Source organism: Euwallacea fornicatus, chromosome 29 (assembly GCF_040115645.1).
Source record: "Euwallacea fornicatus isolate EFF26 chromosome 29, ASM4011564v1, whole genome shotgun sequence".
Lineage (NCBI taxonomy): Eukaryota > Metazoa > Arthropoda > Insecta > Coleoptera > Curculionidae > Euwallacea > Euwallacea fornicatus.
In genome coordinates, this window is record NC_089569.1 from 1,366,958 (window position 1) to 1,389,690 (window position 22,733).

General features: G+C 36.2%; 3 protein-coding genes across 8 annotated transcripts; 2 read left to right on the plus strand and 1 right to left on the minus strand.

The window, feature by feature from the left end:
• The first annotated feature begins 21 nt into the window (after positions 1 to 21).
• LOC136347657 (zinc finger protein 266-like) lies at positions 22 to 4,898 on the plus strand. 3 transcript variants are annotated; one of them, XM_066297840.1, is made up of 6 exons: positions 22 to 153; positions 3,161 to 3,392; positions 3,450 to 3,714; positions 3,767 to 3,970; positions 4,024 to 4,285; positions 4,348 to 4,898. In XM_066297840.1, exons 1-6 carry the CDS (start codon positions 88 to 90, stop codon positions 4,660 to 4,662), a joined length of 1,344 nt encoding a protein of 447 aa, XP_066153937.1. In that variant the 5' UTR covers positions 22 to 87; the 3' UTR covers positions 4,663 to 4,898. The 3 variants fall into 3 exon arrangements, with proteins under 3 accessions (XP_066153937.1, XP_066153936.1, XP_066153938.1); XM_066297839.1 differs by lacking the exon at positions 22 to 153 and adding an exon at positions 381 to 1,053; XM_066297841.1 differs by lacking the exon at positions 22 to 153 and adding an exon at positions 2,526 to 2,691.
• Positions 4,899 to 5,736: 838 nt separating this feature from the next.
• Positions 5,737 to 8,541, minus strand: Eaf (ELL-associated factor). 4 transcript variants are annotated; one of them, XM_066297842.1, is made up of 8 exons: positions 8,389 to 8,541; positions 8,185 to 8,320; positions 7,823 to 7,915; positions 6,963 to 7,139; positions 6,521 to 6,788; positions 6,191 to 6,394; positions 5,958 to 6,130; positions 5,737 to 5,898 (listed from the first exon to the last, which is right to left on the minus strand). In XM_066297842.1, the coding sequence occupies exons 2-7, from the start codon at positions 8,279 to 8,281 to the stop codon at positions 5,968 to 5,970; spliced, it is 1,002 nt and encodes a 333-aa protein (XP_066153939.1). In that variant the 5' UTR covers positions 8,282 to 8,320; positions 8,389 to 8,541; the 3' UTR covers positions 5,737 to 5,898; positions 5,958 to 5,967. The 4 variants fall into 4 exon arrangements, with proteins under 4 accessions (XP_066153939.1, XP_066153940.1, XP_066153943.1 ...); XM_066297843.1 differs by having other exon boundaries at positions 8,185 to 8,304; positions 8,389 to 8,536; XM_066297846.1 differs by having other exon boundaries at positions 8,185 to 8,304; positions 8,437 to 8,528.
• Positions 8,542 to 10,410: 1,869 nt separating this feature from the next.
• Positions 10,411 to 22,324, plus strand: LOC136347527 (lamin Dm0-like). The gene is made up of 7 exons (XM_066297595.1): positions 10,411 to 11,110; positions 12,007 to 12,484; positions 17,052 to 17,240; positions 17,626 to 17,793; positions 17,855 to 18,281; positions 19,253 to 19,481; positions 19,786 to 22,324. Exons 1-7 carry the CDS (start codon positions 10,956 to 10,958, stop codon positions 19,910 to 19,912), a joined length of 1,773 nt encoding a protein of 590 aa, XP_066153692.1. The 5' UTR covers positions 10,411 to 10,955; the 3' UTR covers positions 19,913 to 22,324.
• Positions 22,325 to 22,733: the final 409 nt, after the last annotated feature.

A 22,733-nucleotide genomic window follows, 5' to 3' on the forward strand; every position in this document is an offset into this window, starting at 1 on the left:
AACATCCCCCGCATATGTAATCGCTACTTAAAGCAGTGAGCGGAACACAACACATCCTCTTCCCAAAGGATTTTACTCACATGCACCATGATGTGTGTAAAGGTGCACACATTCCTGATGAAGCCCATAAATAGAAACACATGTTATTGCATGGTAATGCTATGAGTGTTACTGTAGGTGAGACAACTCCTCTCTCAACTTTTAACTAAACTCTCATTGCTTTTGCGGACTTGCGGTTTTCCTACATTTATGTTTATCCGCTCTTCCATCAATGATATCTGTCTATCCATCATGAAGTCATCACAGGGAACGCCGCCATAACATTATTACGATCGAACTTCACACCGGTATGTTCGGGACGAGAAGCTAAGAACTCAGGAGGAGAAGAAGAAGAAGAAGAAATTTAAAGTTTGTTATGTATTTGTTTTGTTTTGATAAAAATTGTAAAACCTTCAAAAAGAAACAACGCTTTCTCTTGACTTGTGAATTCAGATTAAAACGCGTTATTACTTAAACATCATGTTCCTTCGTTGTTTTGGAAGTTCTAATCGTGATGGATATATGGTGAACAAGGACCGGAACCCGTAGTGTTTGCCCCCTTTAAATAAAAAAATATGTCTAAAATCTTGTTTGAAAAGGGGTATGAAGGGAAGCTTTCATCGTTACAATAATATCCCTATTTTTGTTACTGTTCTTACCAAAAAAGTCAGGATTGTAATAGTTTAGAGCCAAAAATTCAGAAAAACAACCTCTTAGTTATGGCTTCACAGCCATTGAACGAAAGCAACTGGTGTTGTTCCTCATTGTATTAGGACTGATAAAAATACGAGCGTTATGATACTAGTGCCAAGGGATCGTCCCTTCACTAGTTACTCTCAGTGAAATTAAAATCTTTTAGTAAAATGATTTCCTGCAAGTACAATGCCTAAAAGAAACTCAGAGAAACTGTGCTGTGTTTGCCTTGGAAACACATTAAAACTGAATAAACTGGCTGTGAAAGATGTGAATGAAGTTACCCTTTGCACCAAGTTAAAGATCTGTATCCCTGAAATAGTGAGTACTTTTGTTTTTATGATCTCAATTTAACCCTTTCAAAGAAAAACCTAATAAAATAAAAATAAGTAGAGTTAAAAGTTAAAAATTAGCTAGAAAAATATATAAAAGAAAAAATGGAACCATCTCCGAAAGAAAACTATTAAGGATCGTTTTTGGATAGTTAGCAACAGTATTTTCACAATTTTTTTTTAGTTTTTGCATTATCTGGCAACTTTATATTTTTCCAAATGATTTGCATTCAAAATGTCATATTTTCACTTGTGACACCCATTTGATGTCATTCGAACTTTAGTAAAACTCAGGAACTACTCACCAAGATATTTATTTTACTGTTAAATAGTGGTCCTCTAATCAGGTTTACAAACAAGAAGATCTACGTTAATGAAGTCAACCCGATAATTCAACTAAGAGCAGGAAAGTGATTTCTTCATTACAAGGAACTTGAGTATGAAAAGCCTTTTAATCTTATGTTGTTCAGTTAATCGAAACTACCTAAAGGAAGACTATCGGCTAGATTCTGAACTCTCAATCAACACCATGAATTTTTTACTGTGATTCAACAATTGCATTGTGTTAGTGAAAATATTGTAATGTTAAAATATAAATGTCCTTGAACAAACGGGTTGTTTTGATAGTGAATAGTATCAAAATCTATTCATTATCAGTAAAACTAATCCAAAAAAAAGGTGATGCACATAGGTGTAGAAATAGAGTATATTAAAAATATACAATTTCCGAAATTTTTCTCTCTTTTGAATCAGATATTTTGGATTTTCAAAATTCTAATGTTACAGCATGACACTCTTATTAAAAAAAATGTATACATAGTCTAACCATTATAACAATGTTTACTGTGATAGATCCATGTCAGCAACGTTAAAAGTAGGAGACCCATGCATCCAATTTCTGGCATCAGATGTCTGAAAATACTCTTCTCTAATTGTTGTAACAAAATAGGTTTTCAAATCATGTCAATTGATCTAATCTTTAATGCTCAAATATCAACCGAATAATTAACAAAAACAGAGGCGGATATAATTGGACCCGGATAACATAGTAAGATTAATAATTAAGGTTTACATTAGGACGTCAAACGCTGGAAATTGGATGCACAGGACTCGATTTATAGCCCTAATTTTAGAATCTTAGCCTGAACTCAGCAGGTCCTAAAAATAATCCTAAAACAACCACAGATATGTAAGGATTAACATAAACCAACTACACCATATTACTGGACATACATACATAAAAAGGAGCAATAAATTACAGGCGGGACACATCCTACAAAAAACTTTTTTGCCTCCGTTTAAAGCTGCCAGTCATAACTAACCATTAGAGCATCAAATTACGCGATCTTGTCCCAAACAATCAATGTTGCGCTTCTTGCCGATTTCGAAATCGCATCGATGTGACTCAAATTTGAAATTCCTTTGTACCTAATCGCTTTGTGTACATAACTACTTCTAATTCTTAAGAAACATATTCACATATTCAGTTCAGAAGTCCTCAGCGCGGTGTGTGATTCCCCGTTTCAGTAGGGGGAGGCAGCACAAGTGCTATAGGTTTTTCCCTGTCCAAAAATGGCGTTCTGGTCCTCTATTGGATCATGTATGGATGTTAGGTCAAGGGAGGGCGGTAATAACATACTTTTTCTCGAGGACGTTCAGATATATGAAGTTCTTTTTGTAATCCTATTGAATTAACATTTATTAAGCTAAAGCGTCGAGTTGTGCAACATATTTGCAGTAGAAATTACAATTGCTTTTAGTTCTTACACAGGTGTCACCAGTTCAAGTGTAAACAGGGATTGTGCAAGTGGGAAGACTGTATAAGGTTTAACATGCTTCCGGCAAAAACCAACGAAGTGGGTTGCAACACTAGCGGCTGACGTGAGCAGAATCAGTTCAGTGTAACCAGATATATTACCGTTTCCCAATTATTCACACTGCTGCTTTTTGCTGTGATATTTACTCCCACTTCTACAATCCACATATTTCCAGTGGAACTAATGATATTTGTGTATTAATTCATCTTCATTTTTCAACAGTATATTTATGCGATTTATACATACACTGTGGACTTTTGAAATATTTTTTTCTTTTAGGAATGGTCCGCAACGTATAAAATTTGTGAACAGTGTTCAAAGCTTCTTGACATATCTTACACCTTTAGAGAGACCTGCCTTCAATCTGATTTCACCAGACAGCGAAATCATAATGATGTCCTCGATAAAATTAAACGCGAAATTGAAAAAAGAGAAGATGATGAAATGGATGATATTTCGGAAGATGTTCTTGGCGAAACTGATAATAAGTCAGAGGATGAAGATCAAGAAGGTAATTCCTTTGGTCAAGTTTATTACGTAGTTAATTACGACTGTTACAAAATTGAAGAATTTGTCAAGATTGAGGATGGAGAGGATGACGATCCAAATTCTGAATATGGAGAGGATAAAGACTCAGAATCTTATACCAGTGAAAATGATGAAAAACTGGAAGGGCAAGAGTACGAGCCCAAAAGAAGAAAACGAAAAAAGATATCAGAATTCACATGTGAAAAATGTGATAGTGTATATAATTCCAGCATAAAATTAGTAAGCCATTGTGTCTCAGAACATGGTATGAAAAAACTGGATGTAAGGCCATTTGCTTGTGATAGGTTAGAATGTACTTTTCTACAAAAATTGAATCCTTACATAATATATTTGTAGGTGTCCTAGTAGGTTTTGTAATTCCTCGAATTTAGTACAACACGTTAAATACCACGAAGCAATACGATCCAATATATGTACATACTGCGGCAAAGGTTTCATCACTAAAACCGATTTAAATATCCATGAAAAACAACACTTAAACAAGAGGGAGTATAAATGTGATGAATGCGGCAAATGTTTTAACACTCATAAGGATATTCGGTAAAAAAATGTTATGTCCCAACCGAATTTAAGCTAATCGCGCAAGATTTTAGGTCCCATAAACTCGTAGTACACACAGATTCAAATAATTGGAAATATTGCTGTGAGATTTGTAACAAGCCATTTCCAATTAAATCAAACTATGACAGCCACATGCGAAGGCATACTGGTGATAAAAAATTCGAATGCCATCTTTGTCAAAGAAGATTCACCGATAAGTGCGTGTTACAAAGGCATATGAGGACGCACTCGAATGTTAGGGAATATAAATGTTCCCATTGTGATAGAGAGTACAAAGATCCTCGAGTGTTAAAGGTAGGTTTTGGTAAAATCTCTTCATTGTTCAATAGATAACTTCTGAAATGTTTCTCTTAAAGGTACATATGGCGAAAATTCACGCAATAGGCGTAGGCCAGATCAAAATCCCCGCTAAAGAAAAGAAGTATATTTGCCACATTTGCCCTAAATCGTATTATGCAAAGAACAAATTGACTCGACACCTGTACACTCATTCGGGGGAAAAACCTTTCGAATGCGAGGTTTGTGGCAAAAAGTTTAACGACAAGTCGTACGTGAAACAGCACCTCCGCAAAACACATAATATGCTTGATGTTAAGGAGGAAAACGCTGATATTTTGGTTGGAATTACGCAAGATATTTTAAGTACCGGTGATGTCAATGTGCCGTTTTGAAGTGGAATCTACGTAATTCCGTGGCACGAGCAAAACGATATTCCGCAATATGAGACCAGTTACATAATAGCTATTTATTTAACCAGTTTATAACATATTATTTGTTTACCAAGTTGATTTTTCCTTTAAAGGAACCGAATTAAACAAATGTTTTCTTTAAACGTTAAATACTTACTTGATTTTTTCATTAGAATTTTGGTGTTTTCTATTAAAGAATAGAGAGATATATAATCGTATATACATAGGTATTTTGACATTTGGGTGAATCATATTTTCCTAATTCCTCTCTAAAGGGTGATCGGGCGTGAATTCGTGGAGACACAATAGAAGTGGATGGCATTTGAGAGAACAAGTAGAAAGGATAATGTGGGCTAAGAGAGAGAAGGAGAATGAACAAAAAAAGAGAAGAGTGTGGAAGTAGCGAGCGACCTCGGCGGCACCTAGTCCACGAAGAGGAAGGGAAGGTGCCCTGAAGGAATACCGAAAGTCGATGTCGGTGACGAAGAGGAAAGGTGGTTTTTAGTGGGTAGGTGGGCGTCGTAATGGTCGATTGAATCCCACACTTCCTGACTACACATCGAGGCCGAGTATCTTCTGAAGACTTCCACCTCCACGCAAAAAAACCTCTCTGAATATATCTGGGCTGGTCTTTGTACAATTTAAAGTAATTTTTGTGCCCCAGTATGACCTTGATGGAATACTTGAAAGCAATTTTACACTTCACGGGGAAATAACCCTGGTTTAGAAACAAATCCAAAACAGAATTTGGACTTCTTCAGTTTCGTATATGCGGCCGTCATCGTCCACAATCCTCGAGATACTACTTCATACATTTCTGGTCCGTTATATTCTTGTTTCCAGAGCCTGAGGAAAGACCACCACCAGTGCAACGATTCCTCGAGGAAGCAAATTGAAATGAAGCGTGATATAAAATTTATTTAATTAATATTGTAAAAAGAAGTCACCAACGGGGATAATTGAACTCTAACGAAAGATACTTGGCCACAAAACGACACGAGAATGCCACCGAATTTAATCACACTTCACAAATATCCACGAAAAGAAACTAACATAATTATTTCAAATTTATTTCTTGAAAACATTACTAAATAACGCATAATATATTAATATTAACCATCGGTACGTAGGGATACACCCTCGGGACGATTTTCCATAAATACAACACTTGACTTACGTACCAGACAGTATTTCATTTCCAGTGGACATGAGAATTATCTGTATTAAAAGAAAATTACATTTAATCCTAATGAAATAAAGAATTCAATGCAACTTACCCAAATATCACTATTCCGAGTCAGATCCCGATTCTGATAGGCACAAATCCTCGTCCAAAGTCGTCAAATCATGACCGTTCACTTTGCCAGAGGCCGTATTATTGTGGCCGTTCTTTAATTTGCCATTATCAGGAGAATCACTATCTGAATCACTGTCGCTACTTGAACTAGAGCTGAAATCATTAGTTTCGTATTGACAACAATAATGTTATTAGGAACATTAAACATCTTACCTATCGCTGATAGTTCCCACTTGATTTTCATTAACACTATGGTCAGATAAAGGAGACAGACTTTTGCCATTGTTGACAGAAACGTTTGGAGTAGGCGCAGACAGCCGACTGTTCTGAGAAGCTTGAGACGGCGGGGGAGCCAGGTCTGCAAAATCGTCTATTCCAATCATTGGAAGACTAGCAAGGGTGCTGGAATTGTGAGACCTATAAAATGTCAACAATAATCTATTACTATAGATTTTATAAGTAGTAGTAGTAGTTTTATACCACAGTTTTCTTTTTAGTTGATTAAAAAAGTAGTATAATAGAAAAAAATAAAGAATTAATTACTCATTTGATCCAAATGATTCTCGGGACCGTCCTGGGCTCCTTTGGTTAACCATGCCGGCATTTGGTGACGGGTGGCTTGGACTGGCTCTCAAAGGAGAATGTTTGGGCATCAACTGGGTAATTGGCCTATCAGGGCGTCGACTACTAGTTGCCACGCGAGTTTTACTAGATACTCTATGCCCCACAACGTTTGGAACGGGAGAAGTACCCGATCGTGCGGAATTGCTAACTCCTGCTCCACTACGATCATTATTTGCTGACGCTCTATCTGGTATTATTTGAGAAATAAAGTTATTATGTTAACAAGATTTTAGAGTGACTTTTTAATATGTTTTTTTTTTCTAACGGTTTTCAAATAAATAAAGTACATGAATATAGCAGGATACAGAAAGATAAATATGAATAAAATTTATCTTTCTAGAATGTTCTAAAATCTACTAACCTTGCGATAGAACAGCCTTGTTAATTTCACTCCTAGTTTTCTTGACTTGTAGGTTACATGCCAATTTTTCTAAAGTAATTTCCCCAGTAACTCGATCAATGATAAGAACACATTCCTTGGTATAAGGTCTCTGTGACCCCTTAAAAACAGTCTGAGTCGGTCCAGCTCTATCTGTAGCTAAATAATAATATTCTTGTGACATTTTTTCAACTACAATGACCAGAAATGTATGCATAACACATTTGATGGAGTAAGGGTATTATGAACTTTTTATAGTCAGCCAATAATTGTATTGTGCTTTTTTTCTCCACAAATTGATAATATCAAATGATAGGGTGCACAGGAAATGTTTTCCATCTAAAATGAATAAGCATAAAAAAATCTTCAATATCATACCGACTTAATCTACAGCGCCTTATGGAGTCAGCACTCAGCAGAATTTGAAAAACGCATCATATTCAGATGTCATAGGGCTATGGCCAACTCTTACATTATTGTGGACCATTGTCACATAGCACTTAATTGAAATGAAGTAACTATCACAGGGACCAATTTGAATCCAAAATCAAACTATGTAAGGAATGACCCAGTTGAACCTAAGCGACTAAGCAGCATGCTAACCAACACACTAAAGAAAGTAATACATACATAGATCCACAACTATGATCTATAAGAAAATGTGTTATCTAAGAATAGTCTTTTTCCACATTATACTAAAAATCAAATTTTATCGTAGAATAATCCAATTAATGCACAATAGTAAATATCAAGGTAACCCTCTATTGTAATGGGCACTAAAGTGTCTGTAAAGCTGGATAACTGTAATAGTTACAGAAACTCTGAGTGGTAAGATTACTTACCTAAATGTGGAACAGTAACGGTAACCTGGTGGTTGTCTCCCACATCAACTGTTGCCTTTTTGTTAAGGCCTACCGATGCTGGTTTAAAATCATCTGAACAAACCAAAAAGGTCCAAATTACTATGTATCATTTATTCTGTTGGTAAATGGAATTAGAGCTATAATCTGTTTTAAGCCGTATTCGATTCAGGATTTGCGCAAATTAAGATAAATGTGCGTAATTTAATGCTCATTTAGAATGTTTCAAGATAAAAAAAGGTATTTCCTTCGAAACAATGGTTATAGTTTCTATTGGGTTCATGTTGTGGACCCCATTTATCTGAAGAACTTTGAGACAAATCTATTAAACAATCTATACGTACATCTGACTGTATGAAAGGCCTTAGATTTTGGATTGGTAAAACTCTGTCCTATTTTCAACACCCTCTCTTCAGTTCCCAGGCCAAGTCGTTCTGCCATATTTTAACAGATTAATTCATTTCCTGAAAAGTGTCAGGGCTGAAATAATATTTGTCTCATTTAACGCTCAGAACCTCAATAATAAAGATATCAAGAAACATCCATACCCGGATTATCTGATCGTAAATTGGAATTTTATTTTCCAAAATTCTTACATTTCTGGCACCATTTTAACAACACTTAACGCACAAGACAAGACAAACGACCTGCGATGAGGTGATTTCGATTGATTTTGGTTAGCCACTGGCGTGAAAATGGCAGTTGCCTTCAGCGTTACGTTTTTGTGTTATTCGGACCACCAAGTAATAGACGGTAGGTGCTACTCACTTACACTAGTGGAAAGAAAAAGAGTCTCACACTGACAGACATGTGTCATCCATCGTCGGTCGGTTTTGGCACTTCGCCTATACAGATTTCGTTATTTCCGGGTATTTTTATATTCACTTTTGAATGAAATGTTTTACTTTTAAGTCCATGATATAAAAACGACGAAGGACCTTCAGATGAAAAAGTAAATATTAAAAAAAAAAAACGTTTAAGTAATGCAGATTAAAAATTAATTGCCGCAATTGGTGTTACGCACTACACAAACTCCCATAAATTTATCAACCCTTAAAACTTAGACGTGATTTCTGTGTATTTTCAATATTATTCTCACAGATATCTAGTTTATTTAACAGACATTTACTAGAAGTTCCCTTTCTGCCACGTTCCAAACATTTCTTCCGGAAACGAAATCCAGAGACAGACAGCCTTAAATCAATTAATTTTAAGAAACTGAAGTCGGCAATGGAGATTCTTTCTTTCGTAAACATATCAACGCGTGTCGTCCATTCGTCGAAAAAATAGATAAAGTAGTTTTTAGATTTTAAAGTGTACCTCTAATTATCAATTCATCTAAATTGAGGAATATTTGTATAATTGAAAATCAATAAATATAGTTTAAGTTTACTAGTGTTCAGATTTTCCTTGAATCCTGATAAATTCCTCATATAGCCATACAGTTACAAAATACTGGCTGGTATCTCTCAATGTAAGAGCATTTCATAAGAGAAACATCAGTTTCATAGTTATAGATAGAGCAGCAGAATAGGGCTGTATAATGATGCCAGTATTGAGAGACCATTTTATTTTTTTCTCCATTCTAGTTATTGCACCCCTGTATAAATTCTTCATAAGTTAAAAAAAAAGAACTTTTTGTCTATAAAAATAAATTTTTTTTTATCATGGTTCCTGTAAATCTTGGAGATATTGAAGTTTTTGCGGACTTTTGCAAGCACTTGTATATCTATGTTTTCATAAATTGCCAAAAAAATATATGAACAATGACACTGAAAAAATCAAGAAACTATGAAATTGCAACAAACTCTCACACATCTCCAATTCTCCAAATTGGAATTTTTGTATTTAGTCTAAAATACTTCTTTTATTGAGGCAAGTGTCTCCTTTGAAAATTTGCCTTTAATACAGGATTCTCAATTAAAGATTAAATTGCAGTCGATGTAAAGGTGAAATTGTGCTGATCTCGCAGTTATTTCTTCTAGGCCGTGTTTATTGCTCCAAATAGCTCCAATTAGGCAGGGGTATTTCATATTTAGACACAAAGAGGTATACTCCGAAGTCGTCAGGACCTTGCAGCCAAATTTGGTAAAACCTGTCAGCAATGTAGTTAAGTTACTTTGTGATTTATATTTTTGGGGCCGCCTTGCTTTAATCTCGTTCCGTTTATCAGAATTTTTAGCTTGTCGATTACTTTTTTTAAAACCTATTTCTCAGGGAATTCTTATGATAGTATTCCTTCACCATAACATCAAGAATTGTTCCAGATTTGCGTTATTTTAGTCCTGTTTTAAAAAATAAAAATCCAACTGAAGACCCGTTCTCTTTTCGATTCAAGATGAATGATCTCGTTTCTTTTACAAATTTTTGTCAATATAAAAACAACAAACGACCTTATCAGGTTGAATGATGAGACACTCCAGAATTCTCTCTTTATTTTAAAAAATACACATCGATTAAATTAACTTTTCAGGATTAATGCACATTATTAGTTATTTATGCAACAAGCGAACTAAAGCTTTGTTTATTTACACAAACACAACAAAACATAACTATACATGTTTATAGTTAATTACGCTTATTTCTAGATGGTCGACTTTGAATGTAGGTAAACTGCAAATGGATCAGTACATTTTTATTTATGCTGATTAGGTGAATTGCAAAATCAGAATCATGCATCTACTTTAAATCTGTACAATTTCAATCATTTTAATTAATTTGTTGATCGACGGAGATCGTCAGGACGTTTGATTGTATATAGGAAAAGATCAACATCGTGTGAAGAAGATTAGTAGCCATTATTTGACATTTGACAGTATAAGTTGGCAACGTCAATTGACCATTGTCGTTGGTCTTTTCACCCACCACCCGCCCCAAGCCTTAATCGAAAAATCCAAACCGTTAAAGGACGCGTTCGTTAAACAAACTAGGAGCCTCTCCCAAATCGTCGCCAAAAATAGTTTGATTACCTCGACCCGAGACCTCGCTCTGGTTCGATCGGTTTTTGTACCGTCAGTTTGTAGTTTCTATCGCCGTAGTTTTTACGAATTGTGAAGTGAGCCCATTGTGTGTAATAGTTCATTACTTGTATACAGTGTAAGATCCAGTAAAAACAATGTCTGGGAGGTCGAAAAAAGCTTCTACACCCGCATCACAAAATCCACCCCGGCCGGTAAGCCCGTTAAGTCCAACGCGGCATTCCCGGCTGCAAGAGAAAGCTGATCTTCAAAATTTGAATGATAGACTGGCCTGTTACATCGAAAAAGTCAGGTTAGTGTAGTTTTTATATGACTCCATCCGTACAGAAGCCGCAAGGGGCAGCATTCGTTACTGCAACATGGTTTCAGGAATTCTCTGATGTTGATATATTGTAGTTCAACATTGGAAACAAGTTTAATTGGGTCTGACTAAAAAATACCTGAAAAAAGTCGCATCTTTTTGGTCCAGTTGTTGAACCATGTTTTACGCTCAGTTGAGGGTCGCGTTCAGAACAAACCATACTATGATTCAATAAAAATTATATATTTTAATTATGAGATGCGTAATTTAACAAAATGGACATTAAATGTTGATTCTGAGTGGACAATCCTTTAGATTGGCCATAGATTCAAGTTTTTACTACATAATTATCATTAGTAGAGCTCCCACTTCTGGCTAATAGGCCTATGAGGTAATATTATATTATCAAGTAAATGAAGTAAAAATTATACGTACTTATTACAGTCCTGTTTACATTTTCAATTTCAACCTGTTAACTCAAAATCTATGAGACCTATAATTAATTCATGAAATGAAAATAAAACATGCTATAGAAAGAAAATCAGCAACTTTTTTATAAGGACTATTTAGCTGAACTACTTTGACGGACTCATCTCTGGCCAATAAGTTAAAAAAAATGAGAGCCTATCTCTACGAGTCCCCAGGTTAGAGAGTCTTACTGACTTTAATAACCAGCATTACACTAGTATTGTCAACTTTTATTTAGAGACTAAAAAGAATGTTATTTCAGTGTGACCTACTCAGTCGCACCTCTCACTGGTTTACTGAGTACTTTAATATAATATTGCCATAGGTTTTTTTATCATCTTTTTAGTCTCTTTCTTAGCCTCTAGCAGCGACAGAAATGTATATATTTTATACTATTCTACATCGTCTTTTTTTTGCAGATATTTAGAAACTGAGAATAACAGGCTTACAAGAGAAATTCAAAGCACCCAAGAAACTGTAACAAGAGAGGTGTCAAACATCAAGTCTATGTACGATCATGAACTCAGTGATGCTCGTAAACTATTGGATGAAACTCATCGTGAAAAGGCAAGATTGGAAATTGACGTGAAACGTCTGCTTGATGAGAACGACGAGCTAAAAGCTGATTTAGCCAAGAAAACCAAAGACTTGAACTTGGCTGAAAATTCTGCTAGAATTTATGAAACCCGATGCAATGAACTGCAATTGAAATATAACCAAGCCAATGCGGATGCTAAGAAGGCGATTGGGGATCTCAAGGACCTGGAAAAAGAGCGGGACAAGTTGAAGAAACTGTTGGATGAACATAGGAAGCAATTGGAAGAAGAGAGTTTGGCTAGGGTGGAAGTTGAGAACTCTAATCAAAGTTTGAGAGAAGAACTGTCGTTTAAGGATCAGGTGAGTTATTGTCTTTTTCTTTATCCCTCAAGCGGACAATTGTCTCTATTATTCGCAATCATCAAGTAGCATGTTAACATTATTAAATTCCAGAAATTTATTTTAACTTTGCCATTCCTTAGCTCCAATAATCGCCTGTCGGATAAAGGCAAATATTATTAAACGGTCTTCTTTTAATCCCAAATAACTTTGTTGTAAAGGTCTTTAAAAAAACGAAACGAAAACTCTTTGAAATTTTGTTGTAGGCTGAAAATGAAAAAAACTTTTCTTTATTTCTTAGATGGAGAGTCGTTAAAACAAGAGAATTTTTGTAAATATCTTTTTTTTTCCATCCAAAAAACTAAAATTCGCTAAATATGTCCCAAAATATCGATTAAGGATAGTTCTAAAAGAACCATAACTACCCATGCAGGAAGTTGAAAAGTAACAATTTTTCATGACATTAGCTTTACAACTGGTATAGTCTTGAGAAACTGTCTTCTTTGCAAGACCAGTGTTTTTCAAGGATTACAAAAAGACGGACTTTCTCATTTTTTTCATGAAAATCAGCAGGGAAATATTCGAAATTGCTATTTTATTTCAACGCATGTTGCATAAACTGATCATATCACAATTCTAACGCTAAGTGAATTCATATAGACTATAAGTAGTAGCAGGTAGGTAGTTTCCACCTTGGTTCTTATTAGATAAAAAGTTTTCACCGTTTCATCGGTAAAAAAAAATCAAGGTAACAATAAAATTCGTTGAATTTAGGCTACGGATCTTCGGAATTGTGTAGTGAGTCCCGTCAAACGCACCTTCACACACTGTTTGACAAATACCGGAGTGTGTAGGTTGAGGTCACCACTTAGCTTATACGCTATAAAACTTCTGTGGTCATCTTTTCATTTAAAATTAAAGGTCAGAAAACACATTAATAAAATCAAGAATATTATCTTGGGAATAACATTTCTCGCCTACAGAATTGCAAATACATGATGTCACTCTAAGCATTCAATGAAGTCATACACGTGGTTTTTATAAACGTTCCGTTCAGTTTTATCTAGATGTAGGCAATGTCCCTTGTTGTCCTTGACCTAGTAAAATTTATATCAGTTAAATGCGTTATCTGGAGAAGCATCATCAGTGGAAATAACTTTTACTACACAGAAAGCTTTGCCATCGGCTTGAATCATTGAAATTTGTCGATATCCCTAACGACAATTGTTTAATTACCCTTGCGAAGCAATTGAATTACCGAATGAGTAGTTGGACTAAGTACTTGGCCAGTACTTTAACTGCTCTAAAAGTAGCCGATGCAATTAACACGGAAGTATACTGTCAGTGCATGTAATTCAATTACTGAATTAAAGGTGAAATTAGTTATTAATTACAATTACTTTCACTTAGTGACGGAGTTAGTAGTTGAGGAATTACTATTTTCGAGAAGTAAAACACTTAAAATATAAAATTCTAAATTTAAACCTTGATTGTCTAGATAAATGAACCGAACGAGAAATCTCCAAGTGCTTTTTTCCAACCATTCCTGAGGTGGTTACACGTGAGGCTCCCTGCAGATGGACAATACGTATCCAATAACAGTTTCGCCTCAGCTTCACTGGAGTACGTCTACACCGAGTCTTGTCCATTTTACGGCCATGATTTAATAGTATAATCGATTTCATTCTTGTAAGTCGTACGAGACCTTCCGTGTTCAAGGGAAAAGACTTTATATAGATTGGTGACATCACTTTTACTTATAATATTAAACGTTCAAATCCGAGCATTCCAACCTGTTTCTATAAACCTTCACTGGGTCAAAAAAGCAATGACCAGTCGTATGTTCGCTCGGTTACGGCACGATGTCCGAATGGAATAGTGGAAAAGGTTTGATGTCATCAGTTGAAATAGTTCAGGCCTTAAAATAATTATTACTTAAATGGCTGAGATTTGGCTAAAGTCGAGAATATCTGATAGGGCGTGTAATCCAATGCATAATCCTTCATTTTAATTGTTATTTCTGTTGGTTTATCATTCGTATTCGTCGTTTCCTTCACTAGAGAAGGTATAAGCGTCGATTGCCTCAGCAATTGCTCGCTACCGTCGAGTTTCATTTTTAAGTATGTAGATGATCTCATTGAAATAATACTCGTAGATAAGCAGTTTTTTGGTATATATTTTGCTTTATCAAAGCTAATTTATATTTCTGGCTGGTACCAACCTTTATGTGTTCGGCAGGGGCTGTGACCCAATTTTCTGAGGCATTACTCGTAGACACGCAACCGGAAGTTATACGGGGCGTGCACGGCGATCGACGAACGAATACTTTTTTAAATGGACAAATTTGAAGCATCAGAGGCCTAAGATATTTCCGAACGTGCCTCTTTCCAAAACGAACGCTCAGTACATCATTAGCGCATTAAACCCTTTTCATCCCGATTTCAGCGGTACGAAGTGGATCCAAGAGTACGGTTAGAGGTAGTGAATGCTGTAAAACCTTGTGCTCGGTACCTGTTAGAGGCAAAGCGACTCATTCGATGCTCTGATAAGATACAAGGTGTTTAACTAAAAAGAGAAAACGCCTACGTAACTTATGTTAAATCGGTAGTTTCGGTTGTTCTTGCCGTCAAAATAAACATTGCTAAGGTTCAGGCTAGGACAGCAGGAGAACGCGTTTCACACGCTAATTTAAGGTAAAAACTCAAAATTTTTTCGATTTTGTAGATCTTTTTCCTAAGGAAGGTGTGCGCAGCCACGCCCTGCCGTTCTGCCGTCATTACATCCAGTTACACTGTGTCTTTAACAGGTCCCAGTACAACGAGACGTCGCGAGAATTGCCTCAGTAAAAAAAAAAATCTAGAGCAGTGATGATAACGGCAACGTTGCCATGTTTACGGTTTCTCAGGTACTCTAGGTAAATTTATATTTTTAAATACCGTCACCGCTGTATTTTTAGCCAAACCAGTACAGCCTCCCACGGTTACCCAAAGGTCCGAGTATCAGATCTTTGTTTCCTTTAGCTTTTGAGCCGTGACATCACATCTTTTTTAATCTCAAGCCCGAGGATCGCCGAACATTTCGGAAACGACTTGAATTAAGAATTACCCAATTTTTCACTGGGGAGTTATTTGTGTTGCCCGATTCGAACGAACGTTGCCAAGTTTGCTGTTGCTTTTCGCGGGCAACTGTAGCAAACTTGGCAACATTGAAGTTACCATCGCTTGATGGGCCCCAACCACCACTCCCGTAGGAAATTTGGTCATTTTTTTACTTTTGCTGTTTGAAATATTTGACTGTCCTGAAACCTTTAATGAAATCTACGTGTGGCATTTTCCCCTGTCGCGCTGGAGAATTATCATATTTGATAAATGCGGTTTTTCCACGAAAGCGGTAGCTGCAGACGGTTTTGGGAAAACCCATCGGTTTTTTTTTTTTGTAAAAAAACAAATTTTTTTTTCCCGGTGTGGCCCTTTAGCGTCGAGATTTCAAATTGCAAAAGGTTTCCCAAAAAATAACCGCAGGCACTCTCTTGGAGCTCACGCCACTGATTCGACGATTCTCAACCGGATCCGCATGCAAATTTTGATATTTTCAATTTTATTACTTCATATTTGTCGTACCTAATTCTGCACAAGCACTACAATCTTCCCACCTAGTCTCTTATGGTTTTATCGGTCATATTGTTAAGACAGGAAATTTGTGATACCCTGCGTTTTCGGAATTTCGCATTCGTCTCGAATTTCTAAAGAAACTTGAGGTGTTGCACATCTAGGCTTACTGATAACGTTAATCGATGTTACACAGATTATTTGTTGAACTTGATTTAAAACATGACTATAAAATCATCGAAATGATCTAATTCGTTTGAAATGCAACATATCCGAGATAAGAGCCCTTCTATTCCCTTTATTAAATCCCCTTATGCGACGTACCTAGTAGACATCAGCAAAAAATTTCGTGGGTTAACTATTAACCCGTTTATCTAGTGTATACAATATCAATACTTTATGGTCCATTTTAACGCTCGGTATTTCAATTCTTCCACTTTAATGCACGGTTTTATTATGACAATTTGAAAACTTACAATGACAATATCTGAAGAAAAAAGAGACGTAGGAAAGTCCTCGAAGCAGTTCCCATAACATCGAGGGGGAGCTAAGGTAATCTATTAACTCGCCCGTTATCATTCACCCCCTCGTTCCCAGTCACCCCCGCTAAATAACGTTAAATGGCAGTCCCCCAGTTATAATACCTTAGTTTAAAACTTCCAAAAAGTGCTTTTAGATGAGATGCTACAAAGCTACATCTCATCAAGCAGTGTTCTGCTGATTAAGCCCCTTCATAGACGACTTCAGCGATATAAGGTTTAATGGATTTGTGATGCACGTTTTCGAAGTTGTTTGAAGATATCTCCAGAAACATGACTACTTTCACATATAACGCGTCCATTAGTAATTTAACAAGCGTTTGGGACAGATATTTGTCTAAAATATGGTAACATGACCCATGACGTCCTCTAGAATTTTTAACGATCAAAACGTCTTTAACTTAAATTATGTCGTAAGTTACAATTATTTGCTTTTTTCAGATCTATCAGCAGCAGTTGACTGAGACTCGCACCCGCCGCCAAATCGAGATAAGTGAGATAGATGGACAATTGGCCGAACAATACGAAGCTAAGCTGCAGCAGGCCTTGCAAGACCTCCGGGACCAGTATGAGAACCAAATGGCAAACAATAGAGCAGAAATTGAGCTGCTTTATGAAAATAAAATCAAGGTAAGTTAATGGGGAGGCTTGTGAAGTAAATAAACTGGGCGACTGTCCGGCAATAGTACATTAGGATGTAAGTTTGATAGGCTAATCGATTGCCGCACTATTGTCACTTCCCCGTTCTTCTTTGGAGCGGGGAACTTTTTGCCAGATGAGAATCTAGCATTCGGGAACAAACACTTCCCGTTCATATGCTCCAAATATCTCTAAAATCATTGAAAATGTACCTCCGTGGCAGGGGTTTCGTTAAAGAATTCTATGAAGGGTCACCTTTTTCTCATTGAACCAAACTTCTAGCTCACACCTAAAAAAACAACATGTCCGTCGTAAGACACTGTGTGTACCACTTCACAGCCACGTGCCGCACTTAAAAAAGACCCTGTATTTGTAGAATTTAGAAGGAGCAGCTAACAGACACTCCCAAGCAGCCAACAATGCTTTGGATGAAGCCCGTCTGGTGCGTACCAGGATCGACACCCTCACTAATAGAGTGACACAGCTCGAAAATGAGAATAGCGCTCTGGTTGCCAGAGCGAGAGATCTCGAAAAATTGCTCGAGGTAAAGTATATTTTTCCCGGTTTGTTTATGTTTTGTCTGAATTTGGTATTTGGGGATGTAGAACGCACGCTTGAGACATGCCGAAGCCGAGGCCGCACTCGAAGCCGACTTGTCTCGACTTCGTCAGGAGATGACTCAACAACTGCAAGAATACCAAGATCTCATGGATATTAAAGTCTCCTTGGATCTGGAAATCGCGGCGTACAGGAAATTGCTGGAATCCGAAGAGGCCCGCCTGAAAATCACCCCCAGCGGAAACGAACGGGAAGTGTCCAGAAGTAGCAGCTCGCGCAGCTCCGCGCAACGTCACACCCCGAGTCGTTCAGGGGCCAAACGCAAGCGCACTCTGATGGAGGAGAGTCACGAGTCGAGCGTGTCTGATTATAGCGTGTCCGGCTCGTCCAAGGGGGATGTGGAGATTATCGACGCTGATCCAGACGGTAAATTTGTGAAGCTGCATAACAAAAGCAATCAGGATGTGCCTATCGGTAAGTAAAATCTCACGTTGAATCAACGTTAATGCACTCGCTGCCACTATGCGATGAGAAAATTTTCCCTGCCAAGCAAACGCTTTTACAAAAATTACTTTGTTCTAAAATTATTAATCTAAATGTTACTGCAAACTTGTAATAAAATGGATAAATATTTTCAAAAACACTGATAAACAACCGTATGTGCTTCACTCGACTGTAACTTTTTATTTTTCCCTAATACTGACGTAATGCTTTTCTTGTTAACTGAACACAAGAAAAACGCATTGGCGGCGTGTAATGAACAATGTTTTTCATTATTGGACGCCGAAAAATACGAGCAACGACTCGAATTGGGTCACTTACTCTGAAGGTGGACCTTTTTATTTTTAAACAATTTTGCGAAAAATCCTGTTTATATTTATAGAAAAAATTGACATTATAAGACAGAATCGAATTACCTTCTCAGACGAATAAACAGGAATACTGTTCATACAGTCTTGCACGTTCTTTTAGTTTTGTCATACGACCCGCTAGTGCTCGTGGTTTGCGCATCTGTCTCTGGAAAGTAGAGGCGTTAACCACACACTTGACGAAGGTTTTCCAAGTATTTATTGAATTTTTTTGGCAAAGCAGAGTATTCAAAAAGTAGGTGTAAAAACGGTGAGAAAATTCTTGGGCGACACGATGGTGTGAGAGTGACAAAAATAGAGATGATACGGCTTGTGTAGAACTTTCCGCGCACTTACGCGATATATGTATTTTCAGTACAGTTACCTACTTGAGAAATACTCATTTTCAATGTCGTATAAGGATAATATTTTTCCGTTACTAACATCGAGATATGTAAGGGTCTATTTAGAACTTTCAAGAATAACAGTATTTCACTCCCTTAGCCACGAGTAAAGGCCGTAAACTGACATTTCTGTTTGTATATACATATGTGCATCTACCACGACCGATGGTATTTTAAAAAATTTTAATTTCAGGTGGGTGGCAAATAATCCGCCGCGCCGGAAACGATGAGACGAAATACAAATTCAACAGATCTTCGAAAATCGAAGCAAAGAAAACCGTTACAATTTGGTCCTCGGATCTTAACAAGGACCACGAACCTCCGCACAATTTAGTAATGAAGGGCCCAAGGTGGGTCGTAGCGGATAACATGACCACCACCTTGTTGAACTTGGACGGAGAGGAGATTGCAATTTCTGAAAGGTACTAGTCTTAAGACTTGAAATTGTTAGTGTGAAGCAAATGAAGAAAAAAATGCTAGTTGTGGTAGCAACGAACCTGTGTCGGATCGAAAAAACTATTTTTCCTTCAATCAATTATTTAATTTAATGTAGTGAAACGTTTGGGCGGTCGTATCGAATGCAATTCATGTCAACACCTTTAGACGCACTCGACGTCAGGTGGTACCGACTTTGTCATCACCACACCTAATTACGTAACAGAACATATATCCTCTTTTCAATCATAAGTATTGTATAGTGTTAAACGTCTGCTTTCTACGTTTCAGGGTAAAAAGGCAGCTGTCCAGTTCCCACCTGAGGCACCGAGAGACGGCAGGAGGCTTTATTGGAACTGAGGAACTGCACCAGCAACTAGGGGACCCACAGGGAGACGAAAAATGTCGGTTGATGTGAATCGATCGATAAATGACGTGTGAAGGTAAGTATGATGCTGCAAAAAGTGCTATTTAAATATAGTCAAGATGCTAATCTATAACAATTCTTTCAAATTCCATAATATTAAAGTGCGGGTAGGGTTTTATGGATTGTTTACGTGTTTATATTCAAATTGTAATGCAAATAGCACACAAAATTCACTTTTTGCAAGTCATGTATTAGTTTTTTGGAGGGAAAGAAAATGCTCGAGTATTACGAAACCAAGTTTAGATATCGGTTTATACAGGATGTTATGGTAACTTATTAACTTATAAATTGTATTATAAGTAGTGCGTAGAAGTTCATTTGACTACTACCTTTTTGATTTAATAAGCTCTTTTAAGCACACGACCAGAATTTTCTAACATCCTTTATGAATGCAGCATTTAATGGAAATTTGCATTTTCCTTCTCTAGTTTCTAGGTGATAATTAGTTCACCAAAACTCGAATTGAAATATTTACATTTTTTTATTTATATAAGAACCGTAGCTGAATTGTCAAATTTGATTCCAGAATTGACCATGATTTTTGCGTGGTGGTTACATGTAAATTGTGGCACATATTTGACAACAATGGAGTTTTCTGTTATATTAAGTTCAATGAAGGCAAATAGTATGTCTGATGTTTTTCACTTTTAACGGTGGCTGAACTCGTGCAAATAACTTCCATCTTGTTCATAATGTCTTTCCTCGTGATGGTGTTTCATCTGAAATTTCTGTAAACTTTGGAAATAGCTAATCTAAATATAACATTGACGTGTAATTTATCGCACATTTTTCATCTTTTGAGTAGATACCTAAACAGTTTGGCTTTTCTATCCTGTACATTATCTTTTCAGCTGTATTAAAATATCAGACATATATATTTTTTGCTCCTCTACAACACAACTATTGATGTGTTGATCATTTCCATGTATGCCTTGAGATTTTGCGAATACGGGGGTGAAAACTAGACACGTATTGGATTGGCCAGATCGGTATATCATAATCGAGGTAATACCGCAAATGGTTAAGCCCTTTACTAGAACGTCGATTAAATTTATTTTATATGCAATTTGTTATAATGGATCTTTTCGTAATAGGTTAAAACACAACTCATTAACGTTACGCTTATTCAGCACCGAGTTCAATACGTTCGTCGTAGAGCGGAATTAAGTGAGCAATAGCAACACTTTCCGCGTAGCCGTTGGCATCGATGTTAGTATCTGTTCGTTTGGTTATGTACATAATCAGTTATAGTTGTTTCGCCTCGTCAACATAACAGAAGCCAACAATTATTATTAGTTAATATACTTTTATTTATTGTACATTGGGAATATGTATATATATGTTTAATATATATATATATATACATGTTCCCAGTTTCACGTGCCGTTTGGTCAGAACAGTAGATCGGGTAGCCCCGCCAGATTTGGTGGTACTGCCGGATATCCGTCCTCTCCTTAGTCGAAATCCCCTTATGCGCAAATCAACGTTAAGGGATAACTCCTTTGTTTCAATAAGTATTGATTCGTTTCTCATTCTCTGAGGTATTCGATATTTCCGTTGATCGATATCCCCCAGATACTTTTGTTATGAGGCATGGAATGAATTGAATTAATCTGGTTTTAGATTTAGATCGAAACCTGGTTGATTCACGCGAGCATACGAGAAACGGAAAAAAAGCTCATGAAACCTCAAGTTGTCAAACAAGTATTTTTATGTTTTAGAAAGAGTTCTAGTATACGGTTCCGCGTTGGAAGTTTATAAAAAGATGTTTTATATATTTTTTAATTATATGAGTAACTTCAGTTTTCTCTGGTTCGAACATTTCATTTTTTTTTACTCGCATTTGTTCTTATATTTGGTGGATCTCAAAAGCGATAGACACTCGACAACAATGCGTTTTGAACTTATAAGGTCCAGTCTTAGTTTGCATTGATTAAAAAGTAGTACAAATGGGTTTAAAGTGCTAATTTAATGTATTTTGTATGATGTAGAATGTTGTATTTCTGTTAATAAATTTCATTTGAAATCATATAGGATTTTTCTTCGCATTTGCAAGAGCATAGTAATGTGTTTGGAATGTTATTCACCAAGTACCAAATTCACGGTTAAAATTCGCATAATGTTAGTTCTAGCTGATATGTTTTGTAATATTTAAAATGTCTTCAAATAAATCTATTGTAAACTTCCAAAAAAAATTTATTTTCTTTATAGTTTACCCAATAAATAACATTTTACAGTTAAAAACTATAAATCAAATACTTTAGAATTATAGACCTTATTGGTTAATTTAGATACATTACAAATGTTTGAAGTAGTTTCACTATGCTTAAGGAACTTATTTGTGTTTAATGCATATGACTTAAATAAAAATGAATAATAAACGAGACTTTATATTTTCAAACATATTTGTGTTTTAGTTAACAGGCTTTTCAGCTTATTATCCGAAGCGGGATCAAGAGAGGGAGGGAGAGAAAGAGAAGATACTAGTTTCTGTATTAAAGCTGTTTACTCGCTACTGGAATAACTGTTCAGAAAATGAGAGTTCCGAAAATGTAGTAACTTTGCTGTAGTCTGTAAGTTACGTTCCTTTCGGTAGGTTCAACCTCATAAGAAAATCGACCATTCTATCAATATTCGTATTTTTAATAAATAAATATTTAAAATCGCACATAATATATTAATGCTAAGAGAAAAATAAAAATTAAAAATGTTTAAATTTATAACGTCAAACAATTTTTGTGTTGCACTTTGTGGTTCGCTTCTCTTGATTCTGTTCGTCTAACTTCTGCGATGATTCGATGTCTTTAAGCTC